The sequence below is a fragment of the Chiloscyllium punctatum genome, chromosome 2, assembly GCF_047496795.1.
Source record: "Chiloscyllium punctatum isolate Juve2018m chromosome 2, sChiPun1.3, whole genome shotgun sequence".
NCBI classification, from domain to species: domain Eukaryota; kingdom Metazoa; phylum Chordata; class Chondrichthyes; order Orectolobiformes; family Hemiscylliidae; genus Chiloscyllium; species Chiloscyllium punctatum.
The window spans coordinates 60,980,434-61,000,742 of record NC_092740.1 but is presented as its reverse complement, the minus strand read 5'-3'; the positions used below and the strand labels follow the sequence as shown (position 1 = coordinate 61,000,742).

General features: G+C 40.8%; 1 protein-coding gene across 2 annotated transcripts in view; it reads right to left on the bottom strand.

Annotated features, from left to right (window-relative positions):
* Positions 1-7,217: 7,217 nt before the first annotated feature.
* Positions 7,218-20,309, bottom strand: part of fam81b (family with sequence similarity 81 member B) — a 38,674-nt gene continuing 25,582 nt past the window's right edge. For both annotated transcript variants that reach the window (XM_072583183.1, XM_072583192.1), the window contains 3 exons: positions 20,051-20,186; positions 10,956-11,151; positions 7,218-8,036 (listed from right to left, as the gene is read on the bottom strand). In XM_072583183.1, coding sequence (XP_072439284.1) covers positions 7,900-8,036; positions 10,956-11,151; positions 20,051-20,186 — 469 coding nt within the window. In that variant the 3' untranslated portion in view covers positions 7,218-7,899. The remainder of the gene's footprint in view (positions 8,037-10,955; positions 11,152-20,050; positions 20,187-20,309) is intronic.

Here is a 20,309-nt window from a genome sequence, read left to right as displayed (position 1 = left end):
CAGCCTCTCCTTATAACTCAAACCCTCCAGTCCCAGTAACATCCTTGTTAATATTTCTGCACCCTCTTCAATTTAATATTCTTCCAAAGCAGGACAGCCAAAACTCTACACTGTATTGTAAAAGTGGTATCACCAATGTCGTATACAAACACAACATGACATTTCCTACACTCCATGGTCTGAACAATGAAGGCAAGCATGCCAAATGACTACTTTACCACTCTGTCTACCTGTGACACAACTTTCAAGGAACAATGTACCTGAACCCCTAGGTCTGTCTGTTTGACAACACTCCCCAGAGCCCTAAATGGAAGAATTGGAAGTAATGTTGGAATTTATGGAAAGAAAATTAATGTTCTTAAGTAATATCTGAAAATTTGTGAAGCAGTCTCACCAGAAGTGGACTTTTTTGTAATTGGGTTTTGCTAAATACAAATTTTAGAGTATTTTGATACTGTCAAATTTAATAGAATCTAAAAACAGGCTTTGTGAGGATTGTTTACCATTTCTTGAATGTTGTGTAATTATTGATGTGTTGAATCATTACAGCACAAAAGGAAACTATTCAACTTGTTGTGTCTGTGTCAGCTCTCTGCAAGAACAGCTCAGCTGATCCCATTTCATTGTCTGTTCTCCACAGTCCTGCCCATGGATTTTCTTCCAGGACCAGTACCAATTTGAATCTGCCTACATTCACCTCTCAAGTAGGGAATTCCAGTCATTTTGAAACTTGAACTCATTACTTTAAATCTGTGTCCTGGGGCTAATGGGAACAAGTTCTCATCACCTGTTAGAGTCATTGAGGCATACAGCATTGCAACAGGCCTTTCAACCCACTGTGTCTATCCCAACCAAATACCAAAATCTATTAATCCTGTTTACCTGCACTTTGTCCTTAACTTACAATGCCTTGTCATTTGAGGTGTTTGTTTAGATTATTATGCAGTGCTGTGAGAGTACCTGCCTCCACCAGCCTCTGATAGTCCTTCCCATATTTCTTCCACTCTCTGAAAAAAAAATTCCTTGGATCCTGTCTAAACCATTTACTCCTCATTTTAAACTTACAGCCTCTGTGTTCGGCATACCTGCCATGGGGAGAATATTCTCATGATCTACCCTTTCTATGCTCCTCATAATTTAATGTTCCTCACATCCCTCCTTGGCCACTTCTGCTCTAGAGAAAATAAACCTAGTCTCTCCTTGTAGCTGAGAGTTTACATCTCAAGCAATATCCTGGTGAATCTCCTCTGCATTCTCTTCAGTACAGTCGCATCCTTCTGACGTGAGCAGAACTGCAGGCGGTATTCAATCTGTGGCCTAAGCTATGGGCTATCAAGTTGTAACTTCCTGCTCCCTGGCGAATAAAGTTAAACATCCCATTTACCTCCTTCACTGCCCCAACTACCTGTGCTGGCACCTTCATGGACATATGAATTTGTGCGCAACCTCCCTTAGTTCATCAGTACTGTCAGTCCTTCTATAATGTGCTGGTTGCGTTCTTGTACAACCCCATGTTATAGAAAGATTACACTTTGGAAACGGTGCTTAAAATGATGGTGCTGTAACCGTGTGACAGCCAACATGCGTTTTAAAACTTTGCACTGTAGAAAAAGCTTCTCCAATTCGTCAATTGCATTACAGCGAATAAGTGTTAATGAAACATGTATTATAACAAAACCGCCTGTACTCCCTAGAAACTTATCATTTATTGTGTAAATCCTTTTTTAGATGTCCTAAAATGCAACATCTCACTTATCAGTATTAAACCGAGCAAAACAATGTCAGATGTAATTTATCAGCTGTTTGATATCAGACTACAGCCTGAGGCCGTCCTCCTCTATCAACAACAGCACCAATTTTCATGTCATCTGCAAACTTAGTAATTATACCTTCTGCATTACATTCAAGTTGTTAATGTACATAACAAACAGTGAGGGTACCAGCACTGATTCCTGCAGTACACTGGCTTCCAAACAGACACAAACCTCCACCATCACCCTTTGCCTCTTGCAGACTAATTTTGGATCTAGTTTGCTAACTTGCCTTGGATCCCATGGGCTCTTAACTTTTGAAGCAGCCTTCCATGTGAGACTCTGTCAAAGGCCTTTCTGAAGTCAATTTAAACCACTACAGCTGCATCACTCATCAATATATTTAGTTACCTTTTCAAAAAATTCAAATTATTCAGGTAGGATCTTCTTGCAACAAATTCATCCCGGCTATCTCCAATCATTCCCTGCCTTTCCAACTGTTGATTCATCCTGTGTCCCAGAAGTTTTGTCCAATATTTCTGTAATTACATGGTTTATCCTGGCTGCCCTCCTTCATCAAAGGAATGTTAGCTATCCTCCAGTTATCTGGCACTTCATGTGTGCCCAATGAAGTATTAAATATCTATGGCAGAGCCCCAGCAATTTCCTCACTTGCCTCCTATAGTAGGCATCCTATCTAATGTTGTGGTATCCTTTCTGAACTGTACTTGCCAGTACTGTAGTCCACATGATGTAAATCAGCACACAGCAATGTCAAGAAGGACATTCAGGATGTTGGCCTGGTAACATTGAAATAGTGTTGATATTGTTGCATGTTCTTTCGGTTTGGTGCTTGGAGATGAACTGTCAGGTGATGGTGCTTCTGTGTATTTTCCACCATTGTCCTTTTAGGTGATGGTGGTTGGAGGTTTGAAATAAGCTGTTGAAGAAGCCTTGCTGTCGTGTATCATGTAGCTGGTACACCCTGGTGGATGAATGGTGTGCCTATCAAGTGGGCTTCTGTATCCTGGATAATGTCAAGCTCCTTGCATCTGGATGAAATGGGGAGGAGGAATTCTGTCACAATCCTGACTTGTGCCTTGCAGATGGAGGTAATGTTTTAGTGTCAGGAAATACAGTTACCACAGAATTTCCAGTCTTTTTATGGATATTCTATTCAAGTTTCCAGTCAATGATAACAGATTATGCTGTTGAGAGTGGGGGTTCATCAAAATGTCAAGGGAAGAAAGGTTCTCCCTACTTGGGAGTGATCATTATAATTTTGTGATGTGAAATGAACTTGTCAGCCCTAACCTGAATATTGTCTGGGTCTTGCTACATTTGTGCAATGGCTGCTTCAGAAATTGAGGTGGGAACGTTGCTGAACAGCAGTCGTAAACATCTCCAATCTGTCCTCATGATGGAGAGAAGGTCATTGATGAAGAGCTGAAGATGGTTGGGTCTAGGATGATCCCCTGGGGAGCTCCTCCAGAGATGTCCTGGAGCTGAAAAGATTGATCTCCAACAACTACAACTATCTTTGTGATTCCAATCAGCAGAAAATTTTCCGTGATTATATTGACTTCAGTTTACCTCTGAATTCTTGATGTCACTCTCAGTCAGTTGCTGTTTTGACATCAGGGGCAGTTGCTCTAATCTCTGGAGTTCAGCTGTTTTATCTGTTTTTGAAACAAGGTTGTAAATGAGGCCAGGTGTTGTGTGGCCCTGACCCTGAAAGCCCAATGAACAGTTAATCACTCTAAGTGCCACCTATTAATGACTTCAACACCTTCTGTCACACGGCTGATAAATCTCACTTTTATTCTGTGTGATTTATCTTTGCTAATAAGCTTGTTATATGGCACTTTATCATATACCTTTTGTAAGCGCACGTACACTGCATCAATTGCATTACCCTCATCAAACTTATCAAAATCTCCAACTTAGAAATGTCAGGTTGCTACTGACTAGTTAGAAAACTTAGAAGGGAAGTGAAGAAGAACAAGGATGAAAAGGAAGGTATGAAAGAGACTTGGAACTAACATGATGTGGAGGTATCAGTGTTGGACTGGGGTGTACAAAATTAAAAATCACACAACACCAGGTTATAGTCCAACAGATTTATTTGGAAGCACTAGCTTTCGGAGTGCTGCTCCTTCATCAGGTGGTTGACAACTGAAAAAGCTCCGAAAGCTCGTGCTTCCAAATAAACCTGTTGGACTATAATCTGTGTTGTGTGATTTTTAACTTTGAAACTAATATGAAAGAGAGGACTGCAACCATCATCCGAAAGGCTTCCCCGTTGCTAGGAGGAGCATTAACTGCTTGAAGGTAAGTCTTCTATCCCCTTCCCAGGAATGTCCTTCCTAGTTGGACAACCAGGAGCTCAGGCCAGGCTTCATCAGTGACTTTCCTTCCATTAATGCTCAACTGGAAATGGTGGCAACTCCTGGGATTTGAGGTACCACCTGCACTATGCTGAGACACCCAGCTATGTCCATCACTTGTGAGTTGGTGGGGTGAGGAGGGAGCATTACATGGGACGTGACCTTGATGAGGGAGGGAGGGAAGGAAGGATGTTGTTGCTTCGGATGAGTTGGGGGAACATCAGTTCAGAGCTCCACTGGTGGCAGTGCCCATTAGGTGGCAATAAGAGCCTCAGGCCAAAGGTTGGCAACTCTCTCACCTGCATTGAAATATCATCTCGGTCAGGTACAGGTACTAAGAAAAGTTTGTGTTTGGAAGATCTGCTAAATTTTAGGTTTCCTCCACCACTTTCAGATCCATTGACTGAAGAGTGTAAAGTTTAGCCCATTGTTCATAAAATCTTTCCCACCATGATTAAACTGATTGACTTCTGGTTCTGGGCTTATTCTTGCAGTCTTCTTTGAACATGGCTGTAGCAGTTTTAGTTCCCCAGTCCTCTGATACCACTGCTACATATAAAAGATATTGAAAGATTCTTCCTTCATAATTTTCCATTGGATCTAGTCCTGCGGACTCAGCTTTAATTAGTCATTAATATCTCCCTTTTTCTAGTCCTTCTGGTGTTTCATGTACCTCCTCTTACATTATGACGTCTGTTTTTAACAAAAAGACTACCAAAATATTAATTTAATAACTCTTTCATGCTGTACCATTATCACTTGGGATATAGGCATCACTGGATGGGCCAACATTTATGCCTGCCTCTAGTTGCCTTAAAGAAGGTGGTGCTGAGCTGTCTTGTTCAACTGTTGTAGTCTGTGTGCTGTAGGTAGACCCTCAGTGCTGTTAGAGAGGGAATTCCAGGATTTTGATCTAGTGACATTGAAGGAACATTTCCAAATCATGATGGTGAGTGACTTGGAGGGGAACTTGCGGATGGTTGAGGTCTTCCCTGGTATCTGCTGCCCGTGTCTTTATAGATGCAAGTGGTCACACTTGTCTTGGGAGCCTTGGTGAATTTCTTCAGTAACTTGTAGAAAGTATGCACTGCTGCTATTGAGTGTCGGTGGAGTAGGGAGTAGTCAAGCAGGCTGCCAAACTTGAGTATTGTTGGAACTTCTTCTCCAGGTGAATGGGGAGTATTCCATCACACTCTGGACTTGTATTTTGTAGACTGTAAACAAGCTTTGCTGAGTCAGGAAGTGAGTTACTCGCTCCAGAATTCCTAGCCTCTGAATGGCTGTTCTTGCTACTGTATTTATGCAGTGGGTTTAGCTCACTATATGGTCAATGGTAAACCCAGAGTGTTGATTATGTGGGATTTAATGATGGTAACATTATTGCACGTCAAGGGACAATGATTAGATTGTCTCTTATTGGAGTTGACTGTTGCCTGGCATTTGTGTGGCATGAATGTTACTTGCTACCCTCAGCCAAGCCGAGATATTGTCCAGCTACCTAACACTAACTTTATCTTTGCATGCTCTTCAAACCAAGGGTCATGCCCTACCCCCGTCAATATTACATGTAATGTCTTACCTCAGTTGCTCTCACCCACCCCACTAACTCTATATGGTCTCTACGCTGCCTACTCATGCAATCAGTACACCTCACCATCTTTTCCCCATTCACACTAATGCCCCAAATTTCAACCCACTCAATCCTTTCCCTTTCTCTCATTCCAGATGAAAGCAGCCCACTTTAGGGCAGAAAGAGCCAAAATGAATGGTGCCCTGTGACATTCAGTTCCTTAGCCCCTAGGGGAGGATTCTGACCCCGAGCGCTCAGAGTAAACCAAGTCTCTGCATTGATAAAGGAGACTTCCCTTACTGTACTGGGACCCCTAACTGAAGACTATTTCTCTTGGTAGGCTCAAAAGGAATAAGTGTTAAGGGAGCAAGTGAGCAACCCTGAGATGCAGCCTAGTCCAATCTGAGAGTTGGCTACCTGTCCCACTGCTCAAGCTGTCCTTGCAGCAGCATTTCATTACTGGTTGCCAGTCCGTACCTGAAGTATAACAATAATGTGCAGAAACATCCTGTCATTTAGAGATGTGCCCCAAAGGTCCTGAGATACCACTGTCTGTGGGCAAGGGGATGAATGTCCTGAGATCTGTTGCCAGGTGTTCAAGTTGATAGTCCATGTGGCATACCTGACTAGGTACCTGTTCTGATGGTCACATCAGAAATTCTCAGCATCTGAGTGGTAGGATAGGAAACTATATTAATGATGTGCGATGTGAAGTTAATGAGGCTGATAACTAGCACTAATCTGTCAGTTAGCATTAGATTAGATTACTTACAGTGTGGAAACAGTCCCTTCAGCCCAACAAGTCCACACCGACCCGCTGAAGCACAACCCACCCATTCCCTTACATTTACCCCTTTACCTAACACTACGGGCAATTTAGCATGGCCAATTCACCTGACCTGGACATCTTTGGACTGTGGGAGGAAACCGGAGCACCCGGAGGAAACCCACGCAGACACGGGGAGAATGTGCAAACTCCACACAGTCAGTCCAAAGATGTTGGCCCAAAGAACCGTCACAAGACGGCACGGTGTGGGCGGCACGGTGGCACAGTGGTTAGCACTGCTGCCTCACAGCGCCTGAGACCCAGGTTCAATTCCCGCCTCAGGCGACTGACTGTGTGGAGTTTGCACGTTCTCCCCGTGTCTGCGTGGGTTTCCTCCGGGTGCTCCGGTTTTCTCCCACAGTCCAAAGATGTGCAGGCCAGGTGAATTGGCTATGCTAAATTGCCCATAGTGTTAGGTAAGGGGTAGATGTAGATGTGGGGGTATGGGTGGGTTACGCTTCAGCGGGGCGGTGTGGACTTGTTGGGCCGAAGGGCCTGTTTCCACACTGTAAGTAATCTAAAAAAAATCTAAAAAGATTTAAAATAAAGTACACTATTTTCTAATAGTTTGTTATAACTACATATTATGGTATTAGCACTTAATGTTTCAATAAAATCTTTAAATATATGTGATAAGGGCAGATAGTGATGAAGAACAAAATACGCACAATAGACACTAAATGTGGATATATCTCAAAATGATATTTATTCAAATGTGAATGAACATTTTCTAATCTGATTTTACTCGGCTAATGTTAATAGTTTTGGGTAAACAATAAAGATTTAGGAATAAAATTACAAATTGTTCTTTCAGTGTTTATCATTTTTCTTTCATGATTTATTCAAGCAGCAGTTTTGCAGAGCAATTTTGCATTTCCCACATCAATAATATATTACTTTCAAGAATGTAATCTCATTAGGACAGCCACTGAAGTGATTTTAATAACAAGGTTACTAATAAAAGTACCAATGTTTAATTGATCTCATATTGACCACTGATTACAGCTTCCTGGAGTATTTACGTATCGATTTTAATTTTAGGGAAAAACATCTAAGTACCAAACATCACCATATCTCAAATTCCAGCTATCACAATTACACTTGAATTGTATATTTGCAGCCAGAGCATTTTGTTCTTTGATAGAAATCACTGGTATTTGATGATGGGAAATAAGCAGACATTGATTCTTTTTAAGGAAGATAATCTTAATCAGATTCATTGCATGAATGTAAATCCTATTTTAGCAGTGAATTCAATATTGAAGCTCAGATGAATATAAGTCATGTGTTGCAGGTCTGACGTCTCTCGACGGACTTCCTAACTTCATTTGCTTCCAGATATCTGTTGAACATTGTTATGTTGGCTTATGGATAGCTTTTAAGATCAAAAATATGCCGCCTAATCTGTTTCAGGTCTTTCTGGATCTTTCCTTTGTCAATTTCTATCTTCTTTTCACTGATCTTGTTCAGTGAATTAATTGATTCCATAATGGAGTGAAATCCTTTTTTTAAAAAAAAGCTACAATTCAGATATTGAAGTTGTTCATCCAAAATACAGTTGTAATTTTCCATTGGTATATAAACAAATATTAAAATGGTAAGGCTCCATATTTGCTAACCACACGACAGATTATTAAAAGCAATCTATTTAGAAGTTATGACCCAACATTAAATAGCCGAATGAAAAACAACTGAGTTATTAACATTTTACTCCTTGATCATTATCATCCATGGAGGATGTGACACAATGAAATTATTTGGCCACTAGAAACAAATAATTGAATCATCTAGTTTAAGTATATCCCCTCAGGAGAGAAACTGGAATCATACAATGTTTTAGCCTCCACTACTTTGTGTAATAGTGAATTCCAAGGGCTCACCGTTCTCTGGGTGAAGAAATTTCTCCTCATCCTAATCCTAAATGGTTTGCCTGCTATCCCCAGACTGTGACCACTGGTTGTAGCCACTCCCTCCATCAGGAACATCCTCCCTGCATTTACCCTGTCTAGTTCTATAGGAATTTTATAGATTCCTATGAAATCCCCACTCATTCTTCTGAACTCCAGTGAATAAATCCTAAATGATTTGACCTCTCCTCATATGTCAGTCCTGCCTCGCCAGAAATCTATATACAGGGTAGTAAACCTTTGCTTCACTGCCTCCACAACAAAAACATCCTTTCTCAGATAAGGAGACCAAAACAACACACAATATTCCAAATGTGGTTTCACCAAGACCCTATATAATTGTAGCAAAATATCACTGCAACTTATTTGAATTCTTTCACTATGAAGGCTGACACAGCGCTTGCTTTCTTTATGGCTGCACCTATATGCTTACTTTCAGAAACTGGTGGATGAGGACACCAGGTCTTGTGGCACATTCTCTTCTCAAATGATAGCCGTTCAGAAAATAATCTTCCTCCTGATTTTGCTACCAAAGTGAATTAATATAATCATATTATATTCATCTGCCATGCATTTCCCCACTCACAGAGCTTATCCAAATCACACAGAAACATCTATGCATCCTCATTACAACAACACTCCCATCCAGCTTTGTGCCAATTCCACAAGCTGGTGGCTTATTGAGATTATCAAACAGTGTAATTACACCTTACCTGTTCGTTAAATCTAGCCAAATAAATTCTGTTCTAGACTCCTACTGGACATTCCCTTTGCCCAGCACTGTAATGCTCTCCTTAATATTGTCACCCTATCCACTTTTCTCCCTTTCCAAGCTTTCCTCAGCTTCTTGCATCAAGAAAATTAACACCAAGTTCTCTCCTTTAACACCAAGTCTCATAGCAACATGGACCTTTTTCCCTGGAGCTTAGGAGACCAAATGGAATTTTATAAAATCATGAGAAACATAGATAAAAGGTAGATAGCCAACGGCTTTTCCTTATGGTAGGGAAGTCTTATATTCGAGGGCATTGGTTTAAGGTGAGAGTGGAGAGATACCAAAGGGTCCAGAATGACAATTTTTCACACAGAGGGTGGTAAGTGTCTGGAACAGGCTGCCACAGGCTAGTACAATTTTGTCATTTAAGAAACAAGTACATGGATGGGACAGATATGGAGGGATATGAACCAAACATAGGCAAATAAGACTAGATTAATTGCGAAAATTGGGTGATATGGACAAGTTGGGTGAAAGAGGCTTTTTCAGTGCTGTAAACCTCTGACTCATTGGCAATACCACACATCATGTATTCACATACATTTATAGTAACTCTGATGTAGATGTTATTACTTTCTCCATTACTCTGGTTCCACCTATTAAATCCTTATTCTGCTGATATCTATCTTTTTCAGTATTCTGTGCAATTTGGTATTCCTCTCTGATACTATCTCTTGTCACACCCAGCCAAGTTAGTTTAAACCTTCTCTTATAGCACTAGCAAACATCCTTGACAGAATTTCAGTCCCACCTCTGAATAGGTCTCCTCTGTACAGGTCCTATCATTCTCGATTCTAATGTTTCAAGAATTTAAAGCCCTTCTTCTTGCACCATCTTTCCTGCCACATATTTCTCTGCTGTATCCTACTGTTCCTTTACTCAGTTGTACATGGAACTGGTAGTAATCCAGAGGTTGCCAATTTTGAGATCTCATTTACTAATTTCCTGCCTTGTTCCCTATATTCTCACTGCAGGACCTCATCCGTCTTGCTATTTACGTCATTCACACCATACTGTCTGTTCACCCTCCCTACCTCAGGGTGCTCAGAAGTTTCTCAGTGACGCCTTTGACTCTGACACCAGAGAGGCAAGACACCATCCTGGATTCATGTCCACGGCTGCAGAAATATTTTACCTTGCTATCAAATCATGACTCCTCTTCCAGACTTCCTTCTGCCCCCTGAACCACCAACCCCATCCCTGTACAGCTCAGCTATGGCAATGTCACAGACTTGGTTCTGACTATGAGGTTTTTTCTGTGCTTCACAATGAATTGCACAGAGCAGATTTTAGAATGCTGATGGGTAAAATGGCCAGTTTTAATGAATGGTGTGAGAAAATTCTATTTGAAATATATCTGTTAGTTCACTAATTTAGCATTTATCCAAAATATTGTACCATCACTTGTATTTTGATTCATTAATTTTATCATTATTTTTATTTTAAAATGCAGCAGAGAGCATTTCAGCAGAAATACCCTGTGGCAAAAGAAAAGAACACTCCTGTATCAAAATTCTTATCATGTTGTATGAAACTTGAATTGGTGCTTGCAATTACTGTGTGTATTGTTTTATTTTACTAAGTAGAATTTTCCCCACACCTTCAGGTTTGCCTTGACATCACTGAAGGATTTGGTTTATTAGAATATATAGATTCGAAAGCATTCCCAATAAATGTACATGTCTGAACTAATTTATTGTCAAACCACTGAACCAGTTCAAATGAAATGACCTACTCACCTTCTCTGTATTCATTTTTTATGCTTTCTAACTCGTGCCAAATAGTCTTTTCTACTTTGGCAAGTTTTGCACTGATTTTCATGTCAGAGTAAGTCACTTTGTTGGATTCAATGTCAAGGCTTTGTCGGTTTTCCAGTTTTTCTAGTCTCACAGAGATCTGATTAAGTCTCTCCAGTATATTCTTTTCCATTAGCTCCTAGAAAAGTCAGAACAAAGTCAAATGCTTACTCATTCTTTTAAAAAAAAGGTGTTCCTACTAGATGTCAGCCAGTCACATTTTAGTTGAATCCTTTTGAAAATTCATTTGTGCCCCCAACTTTCTGCATGATTTATCAGAAAATGTCTAAAGGTAACCTCGTAATCAGTGCCTCAATGCCATTTCTCCATCTGCTGAATTGCCTGCTTTTGGTTTGCCAATAGTCTCAGCAATGAGGCATCCAGTCCCATACAATTAATCAACAACAGCATCCTTGTGTATTTTCATTAGAATTACATTTAGTTGTAAAGTTAGCATTTTCAACAGATGGAGTGATGTAGTGTAATAAACTGCTTTCTAACTGTAGAAATAAGCAGAAATTTATATTTGATGTATGTACCAAGCTTAGCACCTTCCTTTACAGTATGAAGGATGTAGGAGATATTCACTACATCAAGCTTGCTATCACCTCGAGACCAACTAGTCATCCATAGGTGACTGCAATTGAGACCTCAAGTTGACAGGGATTGGAGTCAGTGCATGAAAAGTCTTCACTGCTGATGGGAATGCTTGGGGACAAGCAGGTGAAATGGGTGAAGAAAAAGCAGAGGATGAAAGAAATTACCAGGTGGGAAATAAAAAGAGCCTGGTGAAGGAAAACCGATCAGTTGATTAACCAATAGATAGTCATCTGTGCCAGCTGGGGATTTACCATTCATAAATTAACCTCTACAACCACAACAAAATCCATTCAATCCAGGCATGATCTACAGCCAAGACACAGTCCACCATGTCCTAAGGCAGGTGGATACTATCCCTATTTGGGGAATGGTTTTTGAATCCAGCTTTTGCTTGATATCCAAAGAATAATGTGGACATTTTATTTTATAAGGCGTGCTTCCAGGGGGAAAGTAAAGAAAGGCATAATCAGTTGTAGAGGAGAGTGCTAGGACATGACCAGTGAATATGGTTAAGCCCCTATGGTAACAGTGCAGATAGACAGCCTTGGCTGCTTTACTTTTTTATTGTAGTAAACCTATTGATCTGTCCTCCCTGAATTCCTGACTCCTTAAATACTAGAAAGTAAGGAGGATGTGTAATTGGTTCTGCAACAAATGTACCTCAAGGTGTATCAGCTTTTGAACAAAACTTTGGGTTGATTTTTCCCATCTTTTAAGCAGTGTTTTTTTTAAAATGGGATTCATGGTGCCCAGTCCACCATGATACATGTCAACTTTTCTCACCTAATCCTCCACTTCTTCTCTCATTCATTATGCAATCAGCTCCTTTGGTACCCAACTCATGGAATTGTGCAGCAGGAGAGGGTGGAAGGCCCCTACACTGCTAACACTTTAGAACATTCATGACCCTTGTGGAGAATTTGAGCATTAGCTGAAATCACTTCAAATGGCACAGAGAGACAAGTTAGCTCCTTGGTTTGTTAATAGAGAACTGCAGGTGTTACATAGAAAACATAGAAACGTAGAGTATTGGACCAGGTGTAAAGCCATTCAGCCTTTGAGCCTCCTCCACTGTTCAATATGATCATCGCTGATCACCCAACTCAGTTCCTGCTTTCTAAAAACTATGTCTACATCTTCAATGTTTCATCCTTAAGAGTTTCCTGTGGCAGAGAATTCCACAATCTCACCATTTTCTCGATGAAGAAATTCCTCCTCATTTCTATTCTAAAAGGCCTACCTTTTACCCTTAGACTACGACCCCGGTTCTAGACTTGCCAGTTATCATCAAGAACAACCTTCTCCTACACTGACTAAACCTATTAGGATCTTACAGGTTTCTGTGAGACCATTCTTTCTCCTCTTAAACTCAACTAAATACAGTCCTAACCAATCAGATCTCTCCTTGCATGCCATCCCAGGATTCAACTCGGAGAAAGTGAGGACTGCAGATGCTCGAGATCAGAGTCAGGAGTGTGGTGCTGGAAAAGTACAGCAGGTCAGGCAGCATCTCAGGAGCAGGAGAATCAATGTTTCGGGTGTCGATTCCTGAGAATGCCTGATGAAGGGCTTATTGTGAAACGTTGATTCTCCTGCTCCTTGGATGCTGCCTGACCTGCTGTGCTTTTCCAGCACCACACTCCTATCCTAGGAATCAGTCTGGTAAAACTTCCTTTCACTCCCTCAAAAGCCAGATCATTCTTCCTCAGATAAGGAGACCAAAACTGTACACAATACTCCAGGCATGGTCTTACCAATGCCCTGTCTAGTTTGCTGCAGGATATCCTCGCTCCTGTACTCAAATCCTTTCACAATGAGACATTCAGTGAGTGGTATGTAAGGACAATCAAGTCTCGTTGCACCTCTCCTTTTCCCAATTTATTGCCATTTGGATAATAGTCTACCTGCCTGTTTTTACTGCCAAACTGGATAGCGTCACATTTATCCACATCATAATCCATCTGCTATGTTCTTGCCCACTTACTTAATCAAATCACACTGAACCATCTCTTCATCCTCCTCACAGTTCACCCTCTTACCTAACTTTATGCTAAGTGCAAACTTGGAGATATGACATATAACTAAATCTAATTTAATATATATTGTGACTAGTTGGGGTCCTCACACTGATCCCAGTGGTACCCCAGTAGTCATTGCCCTGCTGCTCAGAAAAAGAGCCAATATTCCTATTCTTTGCTTCTTGTCTGCAAATCTGTTCTCAATTCATTTCAGTAAACATCCTTCAATCCCAAGTGTTTTAATTTTACATGCTCAGCTCTTGTCTGGAACCTTACCAAAAGCCTTCCAAAAGCCTCACCTGGTTCCCCTTTATCCATTCTACCATGTATATTCTCAAAACATTCCAGTCCATTTGTCCATTCATAAATCCAAGCTGAGTCTGTCTGATCTTGTTACTACCTTCCAAGTGCTCTGTTATTACATTTTTTACAATGGGCTGTAACATTTTTCCTACTACCAATGTCTATAAGTGGTCTATAATTTTCTGTTTTCTTTCTGTCTCCCTTCTTAATTAATGGAGTTACATTAGCTACCCTCCAATCCACAGAAACTGTTGTGGAGTCTACAGAATTTTAGAAAATGACTACTTGTGCATCTTTATTGCCAGGGCCTTACTTCCTTAAATACTCTGGGATGGAGATTATCAGGCGCCGTGGATTCATCTGCCTTTAATCCCATTAGTTTTCCCCAACACCATTTCCCTACCTATATTAATTTATTTCAGTTCCTCCTTAAACCCTGTGTTCTCCCTTTTTTTTAGAATGTTATTTGTATCGTTCTATCTGAAGACAGAATTAGAGGATTTATTTAATTTGTTTGCCATCTCTTTGTTCCCCATTATAAAGTCCCCTCTATCTGCCTGTCTGGGACCTAGATTGATCTTTACTAATGTTTTTTTCTTCACCTAAATACAGAAGCTTTCCCATTGGTCTGTATGATCTACACCCTTTTTATTCTCCCCTTTTAAATCAGTCTCTTTGTCGCCCTCTGCAGGAATCTAAACTGCTTGCAATCCTCACATCTGTTGACTTTTTTAGCCAATTTGTATGCCTGTTGGTTGGATTTAATCCTAATCCTAATTTCCCTTGTTAGCCATTGTTTGATCACATTTCCCATTTTATTTTTATGCCCGACTGGGTGCAATATTTTTTGCATTTCCTCCCTGTGCTTTTTAAATGTTTGTCACTGTTATTTACCATCATCCCTTTCAATAATGATGCCCAAGTTATCAAAGTTAGCGTGCGTCTCATACTGTTATAATATCCTTCATTTACATTCAGGACCCTAGTCTCAGAAATAACTATGTCATTCTCCATCTAAATGAAGAATTCTATTCTATTATAATCATTTTTACCCTCAGAGGTCCAACACAAATTGATTGTCAATTATTCCTTCCTCGATGTACAACATCCAGGCAAGCTGGCCTTTTTCTAACTCCTTCACTGTCTCAGGTTAAAAACTTGGAATTCCCTCCATAATGGAATTGTGGGTCTATTCTACAGCATATGGACTGCAGTGGGTTCAAGAAGGCAGCTCAACACTACTATCTCAATGACAACTAGGGACAGGTAATAAATGTTTGCCCAGCCAGCAATACCCACATCCCAGAAGTAAATTTAAAAAAATTGGTTCTTCAATTTATTGACCCATAAAATTATCACATATACACTCCAAGAATTTCTCTTCGACAGTAGTGTCATTGATTTGATTAGCAGATTGAAGTCACCTGTAATTACAGCTGTACCTTTATTATTTGCACCTCATTCCTTTTAAATACCTTCCCCAATATTAATACAACAGTTTGGGGGTCTACGTACAACCTCTACTATCATTTACTGCCTCTTGGAGTTTCTAAGCTCAACCCACACAGATTGTACTTCACCAGAGCTAATAATCTTCCTCACAATTGCATTATTTTTCCTTTTTAATCAACAGTTCAACGTCACCTCCCTTTTTATTTGTCCTTTCTAAAAACTGAAAACCTCTGGACATTTAGTTCCCATTCCTGCAGCCACATTTCTGTAATCCCCACTACATCATACCCATTTAAATCTTTTTGTGCAACTAATTCATCCAAATTATTGCATTCTTAGTCCTGTTCACTGTGACACTGCTCGATTCTAACTCTTGAACTCTACTTATCACCTTTCTTATTTCTCACTCTGTTTTCTGTCTCAGACCTTATTTCCCTGTCATCCATCTGCCTATATAGGTTCCCACTGCCTGCCATTTTAGTTTAAACCTTCTCTAATAGACCTTGCAATGACTCCCCCAAGGACATCAGTCCCAGTGTAATCCGTGCAGTTTGTACTGTGCCACCTCTCCCAGAACAGGTCACAATGCCTCAGGAATATGAAATCCTCTGCCTTACACCATCTCTCCAACCATGTATTTATCCAATATATCCTGTTATTTCTACTCTCGCACGTGGAACTAGTAACAAACCTTTTGAGATCCTATTTATTAATTTGCTTCCTTACTTCCCCTATTCTGCTTTTCGTACTTCTTTTTTTTCTTGCTGATGTCATTGTTAAAGATGTGGACCACAACCACTGGCTGTTCACACCATCCCACTTCAGAATGTCCTGGTGCTGCTCATTGACAGAAGGGTTGGTAGGAAGTGAAGACTGCAGATGTTGGAAATCAGAGTCGAAAAAAGTGGCACTGGAAGAGAACAGCAGCTCAGGCAGCATCTGAGGTGCAGGAGAATTGATGTTTTGGGAATAAGTCCTTCATCAGGAATCTGGGGGTGGGGGGGAAGGGAGCTGACAGATAAATAGGCGAGTGGGGGTGGGGCTGGGGGAAGGTAACTGGGAAGGTGATAGGTAGAAAGGAGGTTTGGTTGCACTTGACCTGCAAGTCTGACTTTGGCCAAAGCCCTTGACTGTAACTAGATGAGCCCCTAGGTGACCGTCTGTGGTGGTATCCCTGATTAACTGTAGTTCCCCTGACCCCACTAAGGACTGGTCCCCTTTGACTTTCACACATGGCTGTTTGGTTGAAACACATGCAATGTGTTTGCTGCATATGCTGTTGAAATGTGCTGTAGCTGTGACAGTGATGTAGCATATTGGCACAACAACATGTCCATACCTTTGGTTGTTCAGTGCTCTTAATGTTCTAAAAAGGAATTCAAGTCACAGAGACAGTCAGCCTCAAAGGAAGCACAAAGTAAGCACTAAGCAACTAAGTTACGAGCCATAAAATGCATCCAGTGTGGATGCATAATATCTGTGTATGTATGCAAAGAGACTTGGCAGATCCATACAAATTGTACATGTCCCTGAGCTCCAACCTGAAAACTGAAGGGCTGCATGGATGTCTGAGTTGGTCCAAGAGCAGCAATGATAATGTGGTAAGTTTGGTGTTTGCCATTGCTGACTTGGTGGAGTGAATGATGGAGGAGGATGGTATCCACGCAGCATGTAGTGGCGCTGTGATAAAAGCAGAGTTGGACAAGCTTCTGCCAGATTACGAGAAGTTTCTTGGTAGAAGGAGAGGAGAATTAGAAGATGCAAAGAAAGTCTCATAATCATAGAATCCCTACAGCGCAGAAAGAGGCCATTCAGCCCACTGCAACCCACCAAAGACCTTCCTACCCAGGCCCAGTTCCCCAACCTTATGCACATAATGCTGCATTTCCTATGGCTAACTCACCTAGCTTGCACATCCCTGGACACAACAGGCCAATTTAGCACAGCCAATCTACCAAACCTGGACTGTGGGAGAAAACTAGAGCATGCAGCAGAAACCCTGTTAAAGACATGGAGAATGTGCAAATTACACACAATCACCTGAGGCCAGAATTGAACCCAGGTCCCTGGCACTATGAGGCAACAGTGCTAACTACTGAGCCATTAGGCCAATAAGATTTAAGCACCTGGAAATATGGTGGTTGCTGTCCATTTGCGAAATTCAGAACTTGCCATTTAAACCTTAAGGGAAAAATTAGAAATTGTTTTCTTGGTTTCGACATCCTGAATTTTTCATTTTTGTTACATTTTCTAACATTTCTCATCCACGGTCATTCTGGTCGAGAGAGCAGCACATGCTAGCCTTTGCTTTTTATTGTGGGTCACACTGTTTATATTGCCACTCTGTGTTGATCTCAGAGAACAGGTCTGACCAGGTTACTTCATGAAGAAAATTAGAGATGTACTACAGGAAACCGAACCTGAAACACTGGTATGTAACAAATTCAACTTGTGACAAAGTTGCAACAAATGTTAGTTTGGAAAAGTCACTCAGTGTTTGAGTACATTAACTATCTTATAACTTTTGAAATTTGAAATTATTCAAAACTATTTTAGGAATTTGTGTGTCATTATTACAGATATTTTGAAAAATAAACATTTTACAAATTGTTTGTAGTTCTGAGCAACAAGTGACAGTTCCAAGTGTGAATGGAGAATTTATTTGATTCAAATAAGATCCCTTAAAAAGCAATGGCAGCGGTAAGCTCTGATTTACAAAGTATTAGATTACTTACAGTGTGGAAACAGGCCCTTCGGCCCAACAAGTCCACACCGCCCCGCCAAAGCGCAACCCACCCATACCCCTACATCTACCCCTTACCTAACACTACGGGCAATTTAGCATGGCCAATTCACCTGACCTGCACATCTTTGGACTGTGGGAGGAAACCAGAGCACCTGGAGGAAACCCACGCAGACACGGGGAGAATGTGCAAACTCCACACAGTCAGTCGCCTGAGGTGGGAATTGAACCTGGGTCTCTGGCGCTGTGAGGCAGCAGTACTAACCACTGTGCCACCATGCCGCAGTGGTTAGCATGATAAGAATTGATCCAGGTTATAGACTTTGACTGCACTGGCAATTCAATTCAAGGCAGGGTCTGTCAGGTTTGCCTATGAGACTTCCTAATCTTCAATCACGCAGGTTGTTGACTCAAGATTGCCTAGAGAGCACACTTGGCTGCCAAGCAGAAAATCTGGTGAAACAGCCCTGTTAAAGGGGAAGTTGTGATAGTGACAGCAAATCGTCTAATTAGATTTGACTGGAGCTTAACCTTGCCTTTCACTGCTATTCTTCTGTTACTATATCTGCCAAGGGCAAGAAGGTCCATTGTCATACTGTTTCCTCAAACCCCTTTCTTCAACATCACTGCCCTCGCCTTCAATGTTAAATGTGAAGAGCTAAATTTCTAAATCTGAGACTCATCGTGCAGTTTCCTCCTCCTTTACCTATGCCCTCCTCCATCACCCTGATTCTGATTGTCAGTCACATTCCATTTTTGACTCATTTCTTCCAGGAGACCCAAATTTGTTTTTTTCAATCTTCTCACTACTCCACTGAGAACCATTCAATACATTCTTTCCGACTTTGCTGATATTTAACGGGTCCCTCTGATTATACACAATCCCTCTTCTATTAAGTGCTGCTGTCATCATCTACCTCCAGAAAAAAGTTCACCCTTGATAAATGTGTCTTACCCATATTTTGATCCATCCCTATTTCATAGGTTTGGATTATATTCACTGGAATTCAGAAGAATGAGGGGGGCTCTCATAGAAATCTGCAACATTCTAACAGCACTAGACAAGGTAAATGCTGGAAGAATGTTCCTGATGAATAGGGAAGGCCAGAACGAGGGGTTACAGTCTATGAATACACAGTAAACCATTTAGGCCTGAAATGAGGAGAACATTTCTTCATTCAGAAAGTAGTGAGCTTATGGAATGCCACAGGAAGCAGTTGAAGCCAAAACATTGTTTGATTTCATGAAGGACTTGGAGAACTTGGGATTGAAGTGATCAAAGAATATGGGGGGACAAATGGGAAGAGGCTATTGAATGAGATGATCAACCTTGACCATAATGAATGGCAGAGCAGGCTTCAAGGACCAAATGGTCTACTCCTGCTCTTACTTCCTTTGTTTCTATGTCGACTTCAACTTCCTATTCTTCAAGGCTCCCCTCCACATACGCTCCATAACCTCTGATATCCAAATCTCAGCTGATTTCTACTGCCTTACACTAAGTCCAGTTCACTATGGCTCCCTGTCCTTCAGCACACTGAATTTATAGTTAGCATTTTCATCTCAAAATGTAAGTTTGTCCATCCTTATCTCTGCAACCTCTGTAATGTGCCTTGTGACTGTTTTTTAAAGTTAAAGTTGCAAATTTTTTATCTATGATAAGGAAGTTATTGATTAATTACATATGTCATATAAGCAAAAGTGAGCACTGCAGGTGCTAGAAACCAGAGTTTAGATCAGAGTGGTGCTGGAAAAGCATAGCAGCATCCGAGGAGCAGGAAAATCAACGCCTCGAGCAAAAGCCCTTCATCAGGATATTGCCCGAGGTGTCGATTTTCCTGCGGTTCTACATATGTCATATGCATAGTGTTATGAGTTATCTTTTTTTTACTGTGTTAAGTAATATAAAGCAAACTACTTACGGTTTTCTCTTGCATAACATGTAAGGAGTGGTCTGCTCTCTGTATTATCTCGGTCTCTGTTTTATCCAATTTGTATTCTGCCCACTTCCGTTGGTTTTGCATCTGTGTTTGCAACTCAGTCAGTGCAGTAGTAATCCTGGAATATGATTGCTTAATGACTGTTTACAGCATAATATTAAGTTAGCCTTCAAACAGGGTTTTTCAGCACCCAACAGTTTCAATGAATGCAAAAATAAAACAGATGAACAGTTATCAATGT